This window comes from Numenius arquata, chromosome 12, assembly GCF_964106895.1.
Source record: "Numenius arquata chromosome 12, bNumArq3.hap1.1, whole genome shotgun sequence".
In the NCBI taxonomy this organism is placed as follows: domain Eukaryota; kingdom Metazoa; phylum Chordata; class Aves; order Charadriiformes; family Scolopacidae; genus Numenius; species Numenius arquata.
The window spans coordinates 4,345,783-4,367,444 of record NC_133587.1 but is presented as its reverse complement, the minus strand read 5'-3'; the positions used below and the strand labels follow the sequence as shown (position 1 = coordinate 4,367,444).

The 21,662-nt window shown below is 49.0% G+C and overlaps 1 protein-coding gene across 11 annotated transcripts; it reads left to right on the top strand.

Annotated features, from left to right (window-relative positions):
* The first annotated feature begins 4,529 nt into the window (after positions 1-4,529).
* On the top strand, positions 4,530-21,149 carry TPD52L2 (TPD52 like 2). Of its 11 annotated transcripts, XM_074157716.1 has the most exons (9): positions 4,626-4,644; positions 5,314-5,459; positions 6,567-6,715; positions 7,583-7,642; positions 13,162-13,263; positions 17,298-17,324; positions 17,736-17,777; positions 19,054-19,102; positions 19,297-21,143. In XM_074157716.1, the coding sequence occupies exons 1-9, from the start codon at positions 4,626-4,628 to the stop codon at positions 19,390-19,392; spliced, it is 690 nt and encodes a 229-aa protein (XP_074013817.1). In that variant the 3' UTR covers positions 19,393-21,143. The 11 variants fall into 11 exon arrangements, with proteins under 11 accessions (XP_074013827.1, XP_074013822.1, XP_074013819.1 ...); XM_074157718.1 differs by lacking the exons at positions 17,298-17,324; positions 17,736-17,777 and adding an exon at positions 9,159-9,218 and having other exon boundaries at positions 4,546-4,644; positions 5,341-5,459; XM_074157719.1 differs by lacking the exon at positions 7,583-7,642.
* The last annotated feature ends 513 nt before the right edge of the window (positions 21,150-21,662 follow it).

Sequence of the window (21,662 nt, the reverse complement as noted above, 5' to 3'; positions counted from 1 at the left end):
CAGGATAATGAAGCAGAAATTAAGGGAACCCATTTCGAGGTGGAGGGGTGCGACGATGGGGTCCGAAACCAGCCCCGAAGGAAGTGGGAGGAGGCTGGTTGGCCACAGAGAGGAGTCCGCCCTGCCCCAGCCAGGATCGGTCCCACGGCTCCCAAGGGCGTTTGGGGTGGGAGCAGGGGGGAGCTCCAGCTGCAGGCAGGGAAAGCCCATCCGGAGTCACTGACACTTTCTGGGGAAGAGTGGGACCAGGGCGGGATGCCCTCGGGCAGCCTGTGGGCACACGGGGCTTTCTATTTAAGTTGGGGACCCCCCTGGGGATACCAGGACCCCAGCGCACCCCAGGCCACTCCATGGGACAGAGCCACACGGTCCTTGTGTCCACACCAAGCCATCCGCACCAGCGGGGAGATGGGAACGTGGGGGATGTTGGGTTGGTCCAGGCAACGAGCCGGGCATCCCGCAGAGGATGCTCCGGATCTGACCCACGGGCCCCACGCCTGACGTCTGTCCTCCAGCCCCAGCAGCTGTGCCCACGTCCCCTCGGTTCAGCCCCGCTCGAGAGTCCCCAGCGGTGGCGACGGTGGCTCAGAAAGAGGAAGCGTCACCCCTGGCGTCCCCCCACCGCGGCCCGGGGGTTATTTTGGGTTTGGAGAAAAGCGGAAGGCAGCACCGGGCGGGCGGCTGCTGCGGCAGCGGGTGGGCAATGCCCCGCAGCACGCAGGGGATGGCGGCGGATGGGGAAAGAGGAACACCAACACCACCCTGCATCCCCCGCTCCCGCCTGGGGGACAGGGAAAGAGGATCCGTCTCACCTGAAGTCTAAAAGGGATTTTTTTTGGGGTGCACAAGAGGGTTGGGCAGCCCCCGGGGTGATGCCTGGGGAGTGACGCTTGCAGAGGAAACCCCCCCCCCCCGATGCTCCCGACTGCCACCTTCGTGTCCCGAGTGTCCCGACTCCGCAAAGGAGGGGGGCTGGTGCACACACCATTTTTTAATGCTGCTTTTTGCTCTTAAGAGTGTGTTTTGCCACATCCATGGATGGATGGATGGATGGGCAGGCAGACGGACACAGGGATGGATGGAGGGATGGATGGATGGATGGGCAGGCAGACGGACACAGGGATGGATGGAGGGATGGATGGATGGATGGGCAGGCAGATGGACACAGGGATGGATGGAAGGATGGTCGGATGGATGGACAGGCAGACAGACATGGGGACAGATGGAGGGATGGACGGACGGACGGACGGACGGATGGATGGATGGATGGATGGACAGATGGATGGATAGAGGGAGGGATGGATGGATGGATGGATGGATGGATGGATGGACAGACGGATGGATGGACAGAGAGCATGGTCACACTGCATCCACACTCCACTGGAGGCCATCCAGCTGTGCCCGCTCCCCACTGCACCCCCAGGCGATGCTGTGTCCCCCATGTCAGCCTAGACACCAGTGCCCTGATGGGGCCGAGGGGTGGGACATCCCGGGGGGCTCGGTAGGGACAGGGGGCACTGCCGCGGGGGGAGCCGGCAGAGCCGAGGGCTGCCCATGGGCCATCACCGCTGCATCTGGGCGCAGAGATAGCCCCACCGGCCACCCCTCCTGCACGGGGGATGCTCCGTTAGTGCCTGGGAATCGTGCTCAGCCAGGCAAAACCCGATAGGGCTCTATCAGCCAGCGCAGACTCGCTCCTGATGGGGCTAATAGCCACTGGCTTAACGAGCAGGAGCAGGGACTGCTCTGCTGGGCCCTTTCCAGCGGCAGGGAGGAGCGACGGGGAGAGCAGAGCCCAGCCGGCTTTGCAGCAGGCAGGGAAATCTAGGTCAGGGCTTGCTTTAAAAGGGGGCATGGAGCCCAGATCGCGTCGGCTTCCAAGAGAAGCCACGGAGCTGCGGTGTGCCTGCCCGAGCCTGGCACGGACGTGGGGAACTGGTGGCCGGGAAATGTCCGTGCTCACCCAGGAGCATCCCTGTCCTGCGACCCGTGGTGGCTGAGGACGCCCACGGGTGTCACTTCCCGTCAGCACGGCCATTCACACAATTCCTCGTTTTGCTGGGAAACAGCCGGGATTTGCAACTTGGGCTGGGAAACAAAGTGCTGTCCGGGGAACATGTGCTTTCCAGAGACCCGGAGCAATGCCCGGGCACAGGGAGATGCCGCTCCCCTCCGAAAGGAGACGTCTCCCCCCGACCCATGGATGCTGGCCCCTTCCCTCCCCTCCGCCTCCGCACGGCTGGAAGGGGATCAGCGAAGGGAACCGGCCCCAGGCCTGACATTTCAGTGTTTGCCAGCAAATGGCAAAAAAAAAAAAAAAAAAAAAAAAAAAGCCCCAACCGAGTGAAAAGCCCGGCAGCAGCAAAAAGGGAACTTGGGGGGAACATGGAGGGCGTGAAGCTGCCAGGGTGAGCGAACGGCTCTGCAGATGGCACAGACATTTTGCCCCCAAATTACTGCCCAGTCCTGGTGGAGCCACAGCGGTTTCAAACAAAAGCAATGATCCTCCATAAAGAAGATTTTTTACTTTTTTTTTTTTTTTCCCCTCCCCACACGCAGGATTGCTCTTCTCTCCTTCCCAACACCCTTCAAGGGCTTGGGATGAGGAATAATTAAGTTGGCAGCATGATCCATTTAATTAAAAGCCAGCGCTTGAAGGTAGAGCGGAATTAGCCGCTGGAGCGGTGGATCTTTGGAGGGCGATTCTCCGCGTCCCCAGGAGGCACAGCCTGATCCTTGGCCGTTCGGCGAGGCTGGACTTGGCAGCGAGGTGTCACGCCTGGCAGAGCTGGCAGAGGCCACCGCAGCTCCCTGCAAGCCGCAGCCCTCCCGGCTCCTCCCGCTGCAGCCACCTCTCAGGGCCAGATTTTCAGGAAACCGGGCTCTGGTAAGCCTGGAAAAATCCAGATTTTTCACACGGGCTCAGCATTCGGCCACTCCCTGGGTTTCCACTGAGCCCAGCTTCAGAATGAGACCTGCGTTGAGACTTCAAACTTCACACTAATGCCCCCAAAACTCCCTAAAATAAAAAGCTGAGCTGTTGAAATGCTCCCCACCCTTTCGAGGACAAGCAGACACGCGGGGCGGGCGGCGCCGATGGTCAGAAAGGGCATTTCCAGGGGTGCTGAGGGGGTGCTAAGTGCAAACCCTCTGCTCGGGGGGGTTGTTGGAAAGGGCTCTGAAAAATTCATGCCCATTTCCCCATTTATATTCGCTTCCCTTTTCACACCTCACCCTGGGACACGCGAAGAGACCGCGTGGAAAAGGCTCTGGGAAATGAAAATACTGGGAAGCCAGACTCCAGACGAGGGGGGGGTGGGGGTGTTTCAGCGAGGAGGGTTCGAAAATTCATGGAAGCGGAGCGGGCCAGGGCTTCCCCTACGCCCTGACGCCCTTTCTCGAAGCCGAAGCGGAAATGGAGGCTGCGCCGCCGGGGAGTTTCGGCTCCCGCTGCCCTTCCAGCCCCTGCAGAACGATGGGCAGGTTGGTGGCCGGGGGCCGAGGCCTGCGGTAGGCAGCGGGGGGGTAGAGGGGGGGGACACAGAGGTGCTGGAGCGGGTACAGAGGAGGGCAACGAAGCTGGTGAAGGGCCTGGAGAATAAATCGTACAAAGAACGATTGAGGGAGCTGGGACTGTTTAGTTTGAGGAAGAGGAGGCTGAGGGGTGACCTCATCACTCTCTGTAACTACTTGAACGGACATCGTAGAGAGGGTGGTGCCGGTCTCTTCTCACAGGTAATTAGCGATAGAACGAGAGGGAATGGCTTCAAGCTGCAACAGGGCGGGTTCAGAGTGGGCATTAGGAAGAAATTCTTCACAGTGAGAGCGGTCAGACACTGGAAGGGGCTGCCCAGGGAGGGGGTCGAGTCACCGTCCTTGGCTGAGTTTAAGGCTCGCTGAGATGTGGTGTTGGGGGATGTGGTGTAGAGTAGGGTCGACGGTTGGACTCGATGATGATCCCAAGGGTCTTTTCCAACCTGAATGATTCTATGACACACGAAACCTTCCTCTGCCGCCATCGCTTCCCCCTTCGGCTGCCGCAGGCGGCACCTCCTGGAAACCCGCATTTCTCAGGCGCATCTGGAAGCGGGACAGGGCTCCCAGCAGTGCCGGGGCTGCGGGGGGGGGGGGGGGAAGAGGGGTGGCCTGGGCACCGCGGCGGCCCTCAGGTACCCACCCGAACCCTGCGGCCCTGCAGGGCAGGCAGAGGGGTTCATTACCGCGGCGAATTAGCGGAGTTAATTAACGAGCTGGGCGGGAGAAGGCCGCCAGCACCGGCCCGCGGTCTCCCCCGGGGCCGGGTGACGGGGCCCGGGCGGCCCGTGCCGCTGCTGCCCCCTTCCCTCCGGCCGGCAGCACCGCACCGCCGGCGCCGCCCGCGCCGTGACGTCACCCCCGGCGCCGTGACGTCACCCCCGCCCTTTCCGGCGGAGAAGGGGAAGGAAGGGGAGGGAGGGAAGGGAACGTGGCGCCGTCGCCGTGGCGACGCGGCGGGTGACGCGCTCTCCCCGCGACCCTCCCCCGGAAGTGGGCGGGGGCGGCGCGGCGCTGATTGCGTCACCGGGGGGGCGGCGGCGGCGGCGGCTTCTTCTTCGGTGGCGGCTGGACGGGTCCGGGGCGCCGTCATGGAGAGCGCCAGCCAGGGTAGGGGTGATGGCGGGGGGGGGGGGAACGTGCTGCGGTTCGTCTCCCGGGGACGGCCTTCGCCTCCGGTCGCCTTGTAGCGGGGGGCCCCGGGGACGAGACGGGCCTTGAGGGGGGGGCAGCGGCCCTGAGGGGAGGAGACGGGCCTTGAGGGGGGAGCCGGCCCCTGGGGCTGCCGTGAGGGGAGAGGCGACCCCCGAGGAGACGGGGGGGGGCGGCCGCCGTGAGGGGAAAGGCGGCCCCCGGGGGTGTAGAGAGACAGCTGGGGGGTCGCCGTGCGGATGGGCCCCTCTGGGGGCTGCGGCTTCAGGGCCCTGCGGAGGACGTTGGCGGCTCGTCCCCGGCTTCCCTCACCCTCCCCCCCACCCCGCCTCCCCAGGGCTCGTCCCCCGACCGTCCGTCCGTCGTCCTCCCTCCCCCCCGGGTTGGCGTGGGCCCTGCGGGTATTCAGCTGCGTGGTGCCGGGCAGAGGAGCTATTTTGGACGAGCAGCGCAGTGCTTGTGTCGCTTCTGAGAGATGCTGATGGAGGAAACCCCGCTGGAGGTTTCTCTTCCTCTCTCTGTGAAGCCCCTGTCTTCACCTTTCCCGTCAGGCTGCCCAGGTTTGCATAAATTGCTTCGCTTGCTGGCTGCTTATTCTGTCTGCCCTCTGCTCCTTGTCTGTGACAGATATCAACCTTAACTCTCCCAACAAAGGTCTGCTGTCGGATGCCATGACAGATGTTCCCGTGGATAGCGCGGCTTCGGCCAGGACCGCTGTGCCCGAGGGGCTGACTCTCGCTGAAGAGGAGGAGTTGAGATCTGAGCTTGCCAAGGTAATGGCGTTTGTCAGCGGCTGCAGTTGTGTTCCACTGGGGAGGAACAAACAGGAGCTGCAGGAGGAGGACTTGTTTTTTTGGTGTGGTTTTCTTTTTTTTTTTTTTTAATTTTGCGGTGATGTTACCTTTGGATCTCTCAGCTAATTGTTAAAATGCACAAAGCTGGCAGATACTTCAAACGCTGTAGTTGGTATGTTGCCCGCTCTTTCCCAGAATGACTTAAATTAGAGCTCTAAGGAAGTAAGTGGCTTTTGATGCTGTGAGCTTAATCTAAGCTTTTAGCTCCATTTGAAGCGAGAAAACACTTTAGCAAGTGTATGCAAGAGAAATTTGTTTTTCCTTAGGAAGCTGAAACAATGGAGTATTTAGCATGTTTTCTGTTTCTACTTCTTAAATACTTACTACACTTTATAGGCAACTGGTTTTGGTCCCTACATGCTTTTGAAGAGCTGAGAGTTTGTAATGTAATATACTAAATTTTGGACACCTTTTGGGGCTAAAAGTCAGTTTATAATTTCTGTCTGAAATGTCTCTGAAAATAATTGCGTCTCTTCTTAGTCCTTTCGTTTGAGAGTCTCATGGTGATTCTTTGACTCGCAAGTTCTAGCAAGGGAGGACTTTACTGCTCTGGGTGGTCAGGTAGAGCTTGGTGAGCTGCAGTTGAGGTAGAAATGAACCCTCTCTGCCTGCAAACAACTCGAGAGTGCTTTGAAAATCTTGAAAGAAAGATCTCTAAGGAGAAACTCTTTGCTTTAATGATACCAGAGTAAAAGAATAATAAGATAGAAACCTTAGTTAAGATTTGGCAACTGATTTTTATCTACTGTGGAAATTACAATGCTAGAAATGTTAATCTTGGTGCCATTAAGTCGCCAGTACAGTGACTTGTATGGATGTCTTCCCTATTGAAGTCTGAGCTGTAGGCCTCCTGTTCCAGCACCTTTCATCTTCAGTTGAATTGTTCTGTGTGTACCTGACGTTCCTACCAATTCTTTAACTTCATGTTAATGAAATCTTGCTAGTTTTGAGGGAGGTAGAAAGTTGGCCTAATTTTTGGAATTTTACTGAACTGTGATTTAAGAGAAACCTCTACCTCTCTCTAAGGTTGAAGAAGAAATTGGTACCCTCAGGCAAGTCCTGGCTGCTAAAGAGAGGCACTGTGGAGAGCTGAAGAGGAAGCTAGGTTTGACTCCCTTGGATGGGTTAAAGCAAAACCTATCTAAAAGCTGGCATGATGTCCAAGTCTCCAATGCGTAAGTGTCACTTGTGTTGCACGTTTCACATTTAAATATGACTCTACATTAATTATTTCCCAGCAGCGTATTCCAGGGCTCTTCGAAGTGGCTGGAGGCTTTTGCTCTGATGGGTATATAGAGTAAAAAGCACTTAAAACTATTCATTTCATTGCTCTCATGTGTCAGTGTCTTTATGTCAGCACAAATGGAAGCTTTGTGTTTGTGATGTGGATAAATTGTTGCTGGATGCTCCTTCCCATGATGTTGGGGATGTAGATCACCACTTAACACTTCAGTTTGCCCGTTTCTGCCTGTTCTTTAAGACGTAGGCAGCTGCTACCTTGTTCTGAACTCGGGCTCAAAGAGAAGCGCAGGCTCTGCTGCGTAGCGCTAGTTCAGAAGCTATTTCTGGAGTCGTATAGCTTGAATTAAAAAGTCTGCACTTCCTAGGAAAAAATTCTGTAATGTTAGTGCACGCTACACATAGTCATTTCTGCCTAAAGATGATCTGAAATTAGACTGACTCTTCCTCAGCAGGCGTTAAGGGCATGGTCACTGCCGTGCTTGGCAGTGCCAAAAGGAGAGTCCAAGAGGTAAGTCTGACCCCGCAGTTGTGCCTGGATCTAAGGGACTCTCAGTGCCCATAGAGAGATCTCTCAGTCTAAAAAGTCTCATGTAATTTAAGTGGAATGGAGTTACTCACAGTGCTACTTCAGAGTGGATTGTTCAGCTGTTCGTCTCACTGTTTAGTCTTTCCCTTTTCCTTGTCTTCCCTCTTACACCCCCTCGCCTGATTTCTGTTATTCCTTTGTAACTGAAATCTGTGTCATTGTCTTCTAAGAAATGAATATTGAAGTTATATTCATTAACACTTTCTGTTTCTAGTTATGTGAGAACATCTGAGAAACTTGGAGAGTGGAATGACAAAGTGACACAGTCTGACTTGTGAGTGCCTCGGGCTCCTCAGCAACACCTCCTTGCTCCTTGCTGCGTTCCCCGATTTATGCTACCACTTGTTCTCACAGGTGTCAGGGGCTGGCTGGGAGCTGGAGGCATGGCGAAGCGGGACTCTTATTAGCGGCACGCCTGGCTTCCAGCTATAACCATCCCTCAGTTGCAGAGGAGATGAGTAAAAGTTACTGCTGTCATCTCTCCTGTAGTCTTGCTATTGCAGAATAAAAATTCCAATCAGTTACCAGACCACATCTTATTAAAAAAAAAAAAAAAAAAATGCAAAAAATCAACCACAGTTTCCCTTTAACTGGTTATTGGTAGGGAGGTCAGTTATCGAATGTCTTATTAGCGAACCCCTTATCTTTACTGTGAAACTATTTCTTTTCTCGTCAGCAGGTGTGGTAGGGATCAGTTTGATTATCACCTTTCTGTATGGCCTCAGGGGAGATGCCTGGAGGCGTTTACTTGTAGCTGAAAATAGGGGCAGTGCAAAAGCAAGTACTGATGTTAGCTTTTGAAAGTCGCCACGCAGAGACTCTTCTGCATTGATGTGTGTGAACCTTTTTGATGATGTCAATACTGGAAATCCATGAATTTTAGTCCTTGCAGTATGTATGAGCGGGTAACAAATGTGGACTAAACATCTGGTTGCTTTTGTCTCTAGAATGCATTCTTTAATTATATTAGACCTCCTTTCATATTAGATGTGAATCACTTTGATTCCTGCTGCCTAGCTGAACATAAGGGAGACCTTGAATGTTTTCTGCACTGAAGATTCTCTCCCTTCTATGGCTTGCATTGAAGGAGATGATTATTTAGCTAAGAGGCAAACGTGGGTTGGAAACCTCTCGCCAGTAGGCAAGATAGCACTGATCGAACTGGGGAGAATTACGGTTCTGGGTGACGTGAACTGCCTGCAAAACATCACCTCTGAGCACTTCTACCTCTTGTTTGCATTCTGTGGTACTTTTATTTGTTCTGTACTTGCAGTGTTAATTCTCACAATCCCTAAGGTACTGGTTTCTATGTAGCGAAACATGATTTCTAAAGATTAGAAAAGGAAACTAAGTTTAAGGGGGTTTAAGGGTTTGTCCAGGTCTGGCTATGGTGGTAAAATAGAGCTTTGGGTGTGGCAGATCGATTTTGGCCTTCAGCTTAGTTCACTGCTCTGTGCTGTTAGTATTATAGCTGCCACATAGCATGCAGGAAGGGAACCGAAGATGCGGAGTCTGTCGATTCTTGACACCTAAACTGCAGGCGTTGTTTCTTTGTGCTCAGTGTTTGAACGTGCTTAAATAAGAAAGAAGAACCCAGGGCTTTGTGTCTTCCCCCTCTCAAACAACAGCTCTTTTCCTTCTGGCTGTACCAGAGAAGGGGGGAAGCTATTGTCAGAGAAATAAAACCTATGATACTGTAACTGTAAAGAGATGCTAATAATGTGGAAAGTGTCAAAAGAAGCATCTGTAGTGAATCTTGGCACTGTATCTAACCTCCGTTGTGTTTGTAGATATCTTTCAGCCAGCAGCACACTGGAGGACTGGAATGAAAAATTAACTCAATCAGAAGCGTGAGTGTTTTAACCTTCAGCGTTGGCAAATGCTTCCACGACAGTCTGCTGTCACTAATGTTCTGCGCTTCTTCTCACAGTTCTCTGCTTTAACTAGGCCTATTTAAACATTTCTCTCTTCTAGCTTTCACTTTTTTAACCCAATAAACACCTTTTTCTGGGAGAGGGAGCTTTTCCTCGCCTCAGTACTTGAATGATGTCATTTTGGCCCCAGCGATACTCTTCAAATGCCTGTCTGCTCTCAGAGGGAACTGGCTGAAGCCACTGGGTAGTTGAGGCCTGTGCACCACACGTTAGATCTTCAGCTGACAAGCTGTGGAATAATCAGACTGATCTCTTCTTAACCTCAAGGTGCTCTGCAGGGAGCAGGAGCTTTGCTTTTTGCTGTGGTACCTGATGAGAACAAATAGGGCTGTAGTGTCCACGGTGGCTGTCATGTTAGGGCCCTAAATGGGCTTGAACAGCTTAAACCTCACAGCTGTTATACTCCAGTTGTTGGCTGTGAAGGTCTCTTAGCCATGATTCTATTAAATGCCTGGAATTAAATTCTCATCTGGCCTAAATTATGGAAGCGTATTATGAAAGTTGGCCTCTGTCCTTCTCGCTGCATCTTTCCCCCAGTCTATAGGGGAGTCCTTTACAGTGATGCAGTGGGACCAGGCAGGTGGTGGTGTTTCCTGAACTGATTTAGACCACGGTGAGCCAAGTCTTAGGTGAGCCTGCTTCTCCTGCTCTCTGGCGTGGGTATGAAATTCGGTCCTTTGAGCTGGCTTGTTACAGTCAGCATGTGTGAACAGAAGGTTTTCTTTATAAGACGAGTGAAAGATGAGCAGAGATAAAAAGTAGGAGTATCAGAAAAAACTTTCAAGTATGCAGGTCTGCTTTCAGTGTTCTGTGTATGTTTTCTAGATTAAGAAGATGTAAATTGTCACTGTTCCACTTGCTAAGTAGAGTGACCTTGGTTTTTATGCTCGGTGACAGTGTGACTGACTCCAGCAGTGTTTAATCGGAGTTCCTCCCTGGGTGTGCCTGCCAGAATAGAAAACTTCTCCTTGTATCTGTTTCCTTGTACCTAATAAGTGCCAGAAATGTGGCGGAAGTGTGCTTTTGTAGAGCGTTTAAGGCTGAATAGCTGTGGCACGCTAGTTTTCCTGCTTGCTTTGGCACGAGACAGAGTGACAATTCATACCAGCAAGGTAGATGCTGATTGAAATGGAGAAGCGAGGGGGATTGAAAGGTAGGATTCCAGTAGGATTCCAGCAACGTTTCAGAAAACAAACAAAATTTCTACTTTTGTCTAAAGCTCAGTAAATGTGAAGAGCCAAGTTTGAGAAATCCAGGAATGAGGTTTTATTTGTATGTTTTTTCGGGGGGGTGGATGGTTATGAAAATGCATCCTCTTTCCTGTTCCAGAGCTTCTCTGGGTTATAACTAACAAGCATCCTGACTGAATTGGGAATGGGCTTAACTCCTGACCTTATGGTGCTGTTGCATACTCCTGAATTTCCTGGTAGTTGCCATTCCTGGCTAGACTTGCCCTCTGCAAGCAGAGAAATCAGCCCAGTCTGTCCCTAGCTCATTTCATTCTAACCAGGGTGCAAGATGCCTTGGATGGTTTGTGTACTTTGCCAGACAGCACAAATGGCAATTGCTGGATAAAACCAAGTGAGTGGAAGCTGGTATTAATGGATAAAGGAGGATTTGAGGGTGCAGGTCTGGCTTCTCCCCATCAGGGTTTATAGGAGGGATGCCATGCAATATGTGAGTACCAGAGGATGAACACCACAGGGCAGAGGTTTTTTCTGCAGCTTCTGCTGGTGCCAGCTGCTTGTTAGTAGAGCAAGGTATTAATCAGAGCTCATATTTATTACTCCTAGATTTGGATTATTCTATTGTGCTTTGTACTGGCGCTAAGGGAAAAAAGTGAGTGAGTGTGAATTTAAAGCCATGGTAAACCTGTCTGTGTCTCTTGCAAGGAGAGTAGTTGCGCCTTCTAGGTCAGGGCTGGGCGCAGTTAAGTTGCATTAAAGTCTTGTATAACCTGATCCCTGGCTGTCACAGATGCAGCTCCACATGTGTGTCTGATGGCAGTTCTGGGTTAAAGAGCTTCTCATCTCAGCTGCGCTCTCCCGGCTCTGCCCCCTGTGCTGCAGCAGTGGAGGTGTGTACGTGCGTGTGGGAGCTGTGGATGCAGGATTAGGCTGCTGGCGATCTGATTTGGCTGTTGTTGCCTTTTCTTTTTGTTCTTCCAAGTTTATATTTCAGCCGGATCGTTTCCTTGATCTAGATCACTGTCAGCACAAGCGGTTGCGCTGGCATCACGAAGGAGCACATTCAGGCAGAAGGAGCAGCACTTTGAGTGCTAGATCTTTGGTTATCTTAAGAATACTGCTGGCAAGAGTGAGAAAACCAGTTGGAAAATCTCTGGCCTTTATCTGCTGAAGCTAGACGTAGTACCTGGTGTGTGTGTATGAAGTGATGGTGTCCCTTTGAGCCTGTAAACCTTTCCTCTCATCGCTGCGCTGGTGCTTAGTGCTGATCTCTGAGAGCTGAGCGCCAAGCGGGCGCAGAGTCAGCACAACGTACTTTGGTGAGCGTGAGCTCTTCGATGTTTCGGTTAGGCAGCTGTAAATCAAATCCCATGATGGGACTTAGTCAGCTGGGGAGGAGCCTGGCTGCGGAAGGGCATTGAGATCCTCCTCTTTGAAAGCAACTTTGGCCCTAGGGTTCCAACACAGCTATTGTGATAGGAAGGCACGTGTAAGAGCAGTGTTGATCCTGACCAGTTCGCTCCTGACTTGTCCTTAAATGACTACTTGCAAAAGATTGTGCTGTGGAGAAACGACGTTGAGACCTCGCCGTCGGGGCACATTCAGGCTATTCTGGAGTCACTGAATTCAAGAGGAATTGGTCTGAAAAATGCCTAGGTTATAGGAATTTTCTTTCAGGAGCAGGAAGAGGGAAGGTAAAGCTGATGTGGTTTTGCCCCGTTCTGCATAACTCTCATGTATGTTCTTGATTCAGAAATCCTTGGCTGTGGTCTTAAGCAAGAAAACCGCAACAAACCAACACGTTGTAATCTGTATTGCTTGAATCCAGGTGCTGTGGTGCTGTCTCCTGACAGCTTGTTTTCCAGCCTGAGTCTTCTTTTTATAATTTGAAGAATGCTATAAATCTAGGTGTTAATCACCAATTGTGGAGTAGCTTAGAGAGGACGAGTTAATGAAAGTGGCTCAAAGAATCTTTGTTCCTGAGAGTTAGTCTCATCTGAAGGAAACAAAGGTTCTCAAGTCTGTCTTCTCCAGCTCTGGTATAAACTGAAATGTAATCAGCTGACAAATACAAGCTGTCAGACTTCACACGTATTGTGGTTGATGGTAACTGATAGGAAACTTCTCTACCAATTTATTTCTAAACTGCAAGTTGTAGAGATAATGCAGATTCCTCCGTTTCTTTTTCTATCCAGTGATATTAGTCCTGCCTCTTTCCTCTGTAACCTAACACTGCAGCAAATGCTGTAACTTCTTCAAGGCTACAAGCATATTATAGAGTAAGTTTGTAGACTTTTTACCCTTTTTTTAAGGAGAACAAAAGATAGTTGTAGAGCAAATAGGATACGATGCCATGGTGTTTCCACATGGAAAATTTGGGCTGGTTGTTTGGGTTTTTTTTTCCCAAAACAGTTAGTCAGATTTAAGAACATATGGTCAAAATGGTAGAGTGAGTGTATGGAAAGGTTTATCCTACACTTGCTGCCACCTTAAAACTTCCAATTTTTTGAATATATGCAAGACCGGAAGGGGCTCTTTCAGTGGAGTCAGTGCAGCTCACTAACCTGGCTTCTCTCCTTTAATATGGGTTCCTTTTTCAAAATGGGGGGGTGCTTCTTGCTTTCAGATGCTACACAGTAGTTCAATTTATGATTTTTTTTTTTTCTATTTAGTTATAAGAAGACCCAAGAAACCCTTTCCCAGGCAGGACAGAAGACTTCAGCAGCCCTTTCCAATGTAGGTTCTGTTATCAGCAGGAAACTTGGTGACATGAGGTAAGATTTCTGTTTTGCGTTCTGGTGCTTTGATCTTGTTTTCAAACAGTAATGAGACTTTAGACAATAACTAGGCTTTTTTTTGCATTTTGCTGCTTAGTTGGCAGCAGATTATTGTTGATGGACTACCTTCTTCTGTGTAGCCCTGTACATCATAGTTTAGGACAGACTGAACCCTTATTAAAGACTTGTTGATGGGATAAAATCTGTTCTAAGGCTTTTAGGTTTGATTTGGATTAGGAGAACTGACAGAATGTTTTTAGCAGCCTTCCCCCTCTTACTGTCATACGGTTTCACTGCAGCTTTTATGTTATATGTAAGAAACTAGTATTAAAGTTTACCTTTTCCATTCACTATTGGATTATGGAGGTGTGTTTTCTCAGTGTTACTGTTTAGGATTAGAAAGGGGTCATTGCTCCTGTGCTCTGTTATGCTTTAAAATTGGGCAAAGTCTGGATGCTGCGTTTCATGCAGTTTCCAGCCCTGTGTGTTGGCGTTCCATGGAGAAGGGCAGTTTGCCTTCCAGGCACAGTTATGTCCTGTCGATTGGAAGGTAATTAATTGATTCAGAAGATCATGACAACGTAACCACCAACCACAAGAAGAAATCTTTTATCTGGATTGCTTAAGCAGATTACCACCGAAGTATTTGCAAGTTTAAACCTCTCTGAATTGGAAAGTGGAGGGCTGGTTCCCTCCACTGCTGGCCGAGGTTCTTGCTCTGTGAGTTTCTCAGCTGAACTTCAAGGTTAGAATTGGTGACTTGCCTCATCTTCAGAAGTTTAAGCTAAAGATCGCTTCCCTATTAATGGCGTCGTCCAAGTTTTTCATGCAGAATACCTTGACCGTGTTTTTTTCTTGGAAATGGGAGCTAATTCTGAATATATGACCTGTCTAGGTTACTAAGGAAGTATTCTTAGAGCTCGTGTTTAATGTGATGTACCAGATCTTGGATTGAATGGGTAGCTGTCGTTCTTTGTAGGGAATTTCCTATTCCACTGTGGCTGGGACTATCCAAGTGGTAAGAACTTGTTGGCCTCTGATCACATAGTACTGATTTATTCTAGTTCTGTCCTCGGAGTTATTTACTGTGTTCCTAGAGGGTAATTTTCGGTGAGTGTTTTCAGTAGCTCACTTCTCTGAATTTGGCAGAGGACTAGCTGGCTTCCTACCCTTTCCAGTATTCAAGTTTTAACTTTTCTTTTCCTGGAAACCACCTAGTCTGCTGGAAGAAGAGATTTACATGTAATCACAGCAGATTACAGATACTGCCCCAGGGCATGGTGATAACGTTATACTAAACTGATAAGTGAAGAAAATTTGGGGGTGGACATCTGCAGTCTGGCCAGGCTGTTGTGGCAAAGGGATGGGAACTGTGCTTTTTGGACCACACAGGGGGAACTCCTGAACCAGCATTGCCACCACTTGAAGAAGCCGTTTTGATGGGCTTGGTCCTCCCTGTTGTCTTTTGGTTGGGAGAATGCAGTTCACCGTGTGGCTGCAGAAATGTTTGTGCCACCCCAGGCGCGGGTGATGGAGGGAGGGCATGCGTGGCTGAGTGACGAGTGTGCCTGATACTGCTGGTGACAGAGCTGCGCTGACACAGTCATAGTGAAAACTGGCTGTGGAAGCTGGCCTGGCTGACTACAAACAAGTCACACCTTTGCAGTTGATGTTATTGTTCAGCATTAATCACCAATTTAAACATCTGCATTCTTTTTTATAGCTAGTACCTTGGGTGATGTATTATGAAATAGAGGCAGCTTCTGTCGTATCACTTGGTAATCCCTGCTGAAGTTATTTCAGCAGGATTTGCTTTGTGTACGTGGCCCTATGGGGGAACACAGTAATGATTATATATTTTTTTTTTAAGACTTTCAGTTTTTCTGTGTGCGTATAAACAGACTTCTGTCTCCTGTGCTGTGTTCAAGTCTTGGTATTTCTGATTCTGAATAAGGTTTAACTCTGAGCATAAGTTTCTGCTGGAATTGTCCCACTCTGTACCCTTGCCAGGTGAAATTGTGACTGGTGTTGTGATACATCATCAGAGCTGAGGAGGAGTGAAGTCTGTTGTGTTGTTGTGATCACTTCTCTGAGTGGAGATGATCTCTGTTCCCAGAGAATCTCCGTTACAGGCCTCGTAGCCTACACTGCAACCTCTGTTACTGTACTTTTTTTTTTTTTCCTTTTATACTACAAATTCACTTGTAAAGCAGGTTTATTTTCCATCACTGGAAGTGTCGAGATAACAGAAGGGATTTCCTTGTTTAGTCAGCCTTCACCGGTTGATAAATGCAAGGAAGGCGTGATGAATGGGACAAATGCCTCCGATACACGGAGGGCGTAGTCGTAATTCCATTAAAAATGCTTGGACCAAAATGCTATGAAATAAAAGTAATGTGTCCCCGGGTTAAATCTTTAGGGTTGCTGTTTTCTGGTCACAAAAAACTTTAAATGTTATGGCTGTGGATTGTAAGGGGACATTGTGAAGTTAATGTGGTAACAGTGTGCTAATTGTATTAATGCTGTTGCTCTATTAGCTTGCCTTGAGGGAAGAAAATGTAGCTTAATTAGTGGGTGGGATTTTTCCAAATCTTGGCCAATTCAGCTTTTTCTGTTATCTCCACTTACAGTTAAAAAGTAAATTGGCTTTTAGATGTTCCGTTCCTGCATTTTACTGGCCCGAGTAAACTGCAAAATTGGAAGTGTTTTCTTTTTGTTGATAACAGCTTGCTTTGTGGGTTTATGTCCCCAATACACTTCATGTTGACTGATGGAGTTTGCTGCTGTACGTGATACTACAAGCAAATTCATTATGAAATGTTAGCCCAAGCCCCAAAGGTGCCTGCAAGCTTCTGAATTTACATAAACTTGAAATCCTTGTAAAAGGAGGAAAAAGGTTACTGCTGTGTCCAGACCAAGATACTGACCAAACGATGCAGTGCTTGTGGTATTGCTTACAGAGTAGCATGGTGCATGGATGTGTGTTATCTGTGTTCTCCTTTAAGGAAGAGTAAATAGAAAGTTAATTTATTTTTCACATGCAAAGACAGCATTTCAAGGAGTCTACCCTGCCAAAGAGCTGACTTGGATGCACAGGGAAATGAAACCACAAAGCCTAACGTCTTTGCTCTGGCTGTAAAGAAAAGCCCTTGTGCTCCTTTCCAAGTACTTCAGATCCAACTTGCCATGACTGCTTCCTGCTGCAGAGACAAAAGTTAGATTTAAGTGGAATAAAACACCGCTTCTGGTAAGAGAAGCTCCTTTAGAGCATCCTAGTAATCTTACTAGTAGAAGTGGGAAACCTCAGTCTGTTATTTCAGACTACTGAGATGCTACTGCATTGCAAAATCACGCAGGGAAATCTGGTAACCTGGTGGGGGATATAGTTTGCCTTGAAACCTAAAAATGGGCAACCAGGTTGCAGGCTAAACATGATACCTTTTATCCAGATTCTCTTATCTTTATTATGCTGAGATGTGTTTGTTCTCTGAGCTGTAACTTCTGGGATCTGCGGGCTTGGCAAGATAACGGGCAGGTATTCATTGCAGGTTCCTGTTACAGAAATTCTCCACCAGAAGTCCTAGCAATGCTGTCTTTGTATGAGAGCTCTTGGGGGGACATGGGGGAAGGAGGTATCTTTACCAAATTAGCTAGTGCTTGGTAAAACTCTCAGTTTAGGAAAACATGCTCTAAAACTTAAAAATGGTGTTAAAGCAATGGGTAGGGGTAGGTAAAATGTTTTGGGGGGTGGTGGTGGTTGCACACCCGCTCCTTTCCCTCTCCAGCACCCTGGCTCTAAGGTGCTGTAGGTGCTATTTATTGTTCTCTGAAAAACGTCTTAGCTTGGCTTGAGTTAATGAAAAGCCTTTGGTTCTTGCTTGCTTCTGCAATTTATTTTGAGAGGCTTCCTCCTGGGTAGCTGAATTTGCTGCCCCGTGATCCTGTGACCATGTCCCTGCATTCAGTGTTGAGATTTGCACAAGTGTCTGATTGTTGCTTCCCTTTCTCTCTGCTGCCGCGGCTCCTCCCAGGGCTCACCCCTTCTCGAATTCCTTTAGGTAAGATATTCTTCAAGGCTGCTAAAAGATAGGGTGTGTTTTTTTTTTTTCTTTCTATGCCTTACTCTTGCAGATGTTAAAGGGGAAGCTGATTATTTAAGCCATGCCTACACTTTTGACACAGATTGAGAAACCTACCACAAACCAATGCCCTGTGATTGACTTTTATATCACAGTTGCAGTTTGCACTTAAATATTTGTGTGTACTGTCCTGTGTCTGGAAAAACTAAGTTCTGGGCTGTGACTGTTAAATAAGGGAGGAGAGGGCTGGCTCTTACCGCTTTGGTTGTCCGCAGCAGCCTGTGTGTGGACAGTAAGTGCTTAAGAGCCAGGGGTGTGCTGCTCTTGCACGGTGTCTGTTTAAAATTGTCATTTAACTCTTTCCTCCTTATTCTGAACGCTTCCGAGCAGCAGTTACTCCATCCGCCACTCGATAAGTATGCCAGCGATGAGGTAACGTAGCAAACACCCGTTGTCTCCTTAGTGGGGCTGGGGGGAGAGTTCAGCTGACTCCGTCGTTACTGGGTTTTTGGCTGTGACTTGTACAACTGGTTCCCTTCTTAAGCAGACCCCACTCGAGGTGTGGGGTAACCACGTCCTGCAGTTAGAGTAATTCAGGGTGGGTTTTTTTTTTTTACCCAATCTCATTTTATGGTTATTAGTCCAAGAACAACACAGGTGTTAAATGCAGCGTTGCAACTATTACCAAAGTCTAATTGAAATTTGCATCTTTCAGGGATTACAGTCCTTCTCTCACAACGTATGGCATGACCATTGCTAATTCCGAGATGAATCCTAACTTGAACCCTCTGTCTCCAGCCTGGAAGCCCAGTGCCCTCTCACATTCCCTTGTGCTGCATTAGGTGGTGATCTCCTTGCAGGAGAAATGACTGCCAGGGCTGGATGGGGCCCACAGAAGCCCTCTCTCTGTTCATCCTCATTACAGATTGACAGAGATTATTTTATAGACACAGGTAGAAAGTGATTCTTTGGAACCAAAATAACTTAGATGAGGCTAGTCATCTCCCAGTGCTCCCACAGCCTGGCCTGGGGAGAACAGCTCTGTGTGAGTAATCGCCCAGTCCCAGTGCTCGGGGCAGAGCCCTCCCCTGGAATTGTTTGCAAGCCAAGAAGCTTGTTATGTTGTCACACAGTTGACCCGGGTTTCTTGCTAGAAACAAGAAATCCTCCGAGTAACTTTATTACACTGTGGTTTTTATGAGTATTTTATGATGCAAATGATCACTCGTGTAGTAATCAAACTGCCCATACGTACAGGCACGTGGCCCTTCCCCTTCCTGCCTGTGGGATGTAATGTGGGAAACTGAAACTTCTATTTTAAACCCTTTTCAGCTTTTCCTTTCCATTAGTTAGGACAGCATGCTTTTAGTTGGAAGCCTGGTAAAACTTAAGAGCTAGTTTCTTCTCTACTTATCGTGCATTGATTCCCTAGTGAACTGGGACTTGTTCCCCTCGACGTTTCAGCTTGAGCAATTGAGTGGATTGCACGTGGTATAAATGCTTTCCTTCAGCGTTTGTATGTGATGTTCTTGTCTGATGTGCCCGAGAGATTTGTGCCAAAGGCTGTGCGGAGCTGGAAGTGTTCTGGGTGCTGCTTTCACTGCATGGGAAAGGCCAGAGAGCCCAGTCACGCTACGTGGTTTGATTTAATTAAGAACTAACTTGTCTTTATTTGTTCTTTGTTTTCTTTTCCTCCCCTTTCTTCAAGGAATTCTGCGACCTTCAAGTCATTTGAAGATAGAGTCGGGACCATAAAGGTAACAGTCTGCTTTGTCTTGTACATGTGTAGCGTGAAGCCTTACGCAGAAACTAATTGCTGCAATGTACGGGGGCAAATGGCCTCTCGGCTATCTGAAGTCTTTGCTACAGTAGGTGACCTTGACAAGGGGGAGTTGACTCGGTGTTCTCAGCGCTGGTTTCTCGTTATCCTAACTCTCTTCTCTCCTTTCAGTCCAGAGTGGTGGGCAGCAGGGAAAACAGCACCGATGGCCTCCACTCCCCCTCGGGAGCTGGGGACAAACCTCCACAAGACAATGCTCCTTTCTAGACCTGCCACGTGGCTTTGCACGGCTGTGCACGACTGCAAGAGCCAGCCCTCTCCCTCCTAAATCTTCACAACAGCAACAACATGCGAATCCAAGAAGGGGCTGAGAGCCAGTTGGGAGAGATCCATCATTCATTCATAGACACTGCTGCTGGATCTGAGTTAAATAAAGAGAATGCAAAGTTTTGTACACAAATAATATTTTACACTAAAGTTTGTAGATTAAATGTATCACTGCTGTCCTCTTGAGAGGGCTTGTAAGATGGAGTTTCCTTAAAGTAGCTCAGAAATGCCAGTGATGTGGATAAAAACAGGTTTTTTTTCCCTTGTCTGACATAGCTTGGAACTGATACATCTCCCTGAGCAGCGTGAGGAGGGCAGTTATTGGAGAAGCCAAGTGCATGGGCATCTTAGCTTCAGCTTCTGGCTACGGTCTGTGCTCTGGGCATGTTGTGCAGCTTCTCCCTGAGCTCCCAGGCTTCTCCTGTTACTGGTTTCTCTGGCTCCCATTGGAGTAGGCTGGTAAATGGGGTAAACAGTTGGGTTTGTTTTTTTTTCTGGGCTCCCGAAAGGGAAACTTCACTTAGCAGCTGCCTCGTTGTTACACTAATGCTCTAGCTTTAACAAAACTAAAAATCTTTATTTTTAAATGCAATGAACTTTAAAGAAATAAAGCTTGAAAACAAAACAAAACAAAATCGCTTTGGCATCGTATTAGGGAAATGCTGCCTTGGACTCTGGAACTGAATTGCAAGCCTTATATCACCTTACGCTTTACTCGTTTATGGTTTTATTTTATTTTTTTTCTATAGAGAAGACTGCAAGGGTTATAAAGCTGGATGTTGAGCACTGGAGTTTTGCATCATGCCGTAGCAGCAGCATGCTTATAAGCCAGTTCTTGTGTTAAATTCAGTGGTGCACTCCGTTTCCTGAGTGTATGAAACTTGCTTCTCCCTTCTCAGCTTATGCCTTCGTTCTTGGAGGAAGACTTTCTGGAGGCTGCTCGTGCCAGGGCCAGATCAAAAAGGCCAGAGCCGTCTCTGGCAAGATGGATACCACGTTGGAGGGACTCTGCTCTCTCTGGGCTCCTCCAGCTGGTACATCTGACTGTGACTGGACGGGTTGGCTTTTTTTTTTTGATTGGAATCCCCAGCTCTAATCTTGGTTTACAAAACCGGCAGAGAGTCATGGAGCTCAACCAGTTCCCCTGGGGGCTGGATGTTTTGCTCTTTTGACGTCTGACTTCATTGCTCAGGAGCCCAAAAAGTCTGAGTTTTCTACTTAGAGGCCTGATCTTATTCTAGGCGAGTGCCTCCACATAGAAATACCTGGAGTGAGCAATTCTGTGCCTTAGAGGCCAAGTGGGACTTACTCAGGTCTTTAGACTTATGTACATATCTGGGTAGTTTTAGTGGTTTATCACCCTGGAGGGACTGAACCGTCTCTGACCCTTCTTTAGAGAAGCAAGTTTTGACACTTATCTCCTGATTAATCTCCCTTTCCCCCACCCAGCCCTGCTCCCATCCCTCTGCAGACCTGGGGACACAGGATGACGTATTAGAAGGCAGATGTACTGGCAGTAGGTGGAGTGTAGAGTGTCGCTTACTGGTGCTCCTTGTTTGACTGGAACTGGCCTCCCCGCGAGGAGCGGAGCCAGTGAAACGGGGACTGCTGGAGCTTGGGTGTTGAACTGTTTCTCTAGACGGATAAATAGTGAGGAAACTTGTCAATAAAGCATTCCTTTGGGAAAAAATGGGGTGAACGTGCTTGTCTTGTTCTATCTAACCGTGCCGAAGTCCCCTCCTAGGTGTGTGTCATGAGCTTGTCAGGCAAATACCAACTGCCTGCGGTGACTTGAGGCGAGAAGCAACTGAAATAGTCTTTTCTATCCCTCTGGCTTGTTTGTCTGTCTCTCTGGATGCTTTCTCCTGAAGGGAGGTACTAAATAATATTTACGGTCTGACGTTTCCTTTTCGAGATGCCGAACGCCCTTCCAGAGACACACCTTGTGCTCGACCAAGGCCTAGGAAGCTGCGAGCCCACACTTTTCTCCTGAGTACCATCAGGTTGGTCCCTTTGCCGGCGCTGCAGGTGAACCAGATCTGCCTCCATCTCCCTCACGCTCGGAACGTGGGAGAGCAGGGTCGCAGGGGTGACTGAGGCCGGAGAAACTTCTAATGCGGAAAAGCCGCAGCTGCGGCGCTGGCTCGGATTTACGGCGCGATACCTCAGGGAATCGGCTTCTTGGAAGCTCTGGCGGTCGCTACTGATTG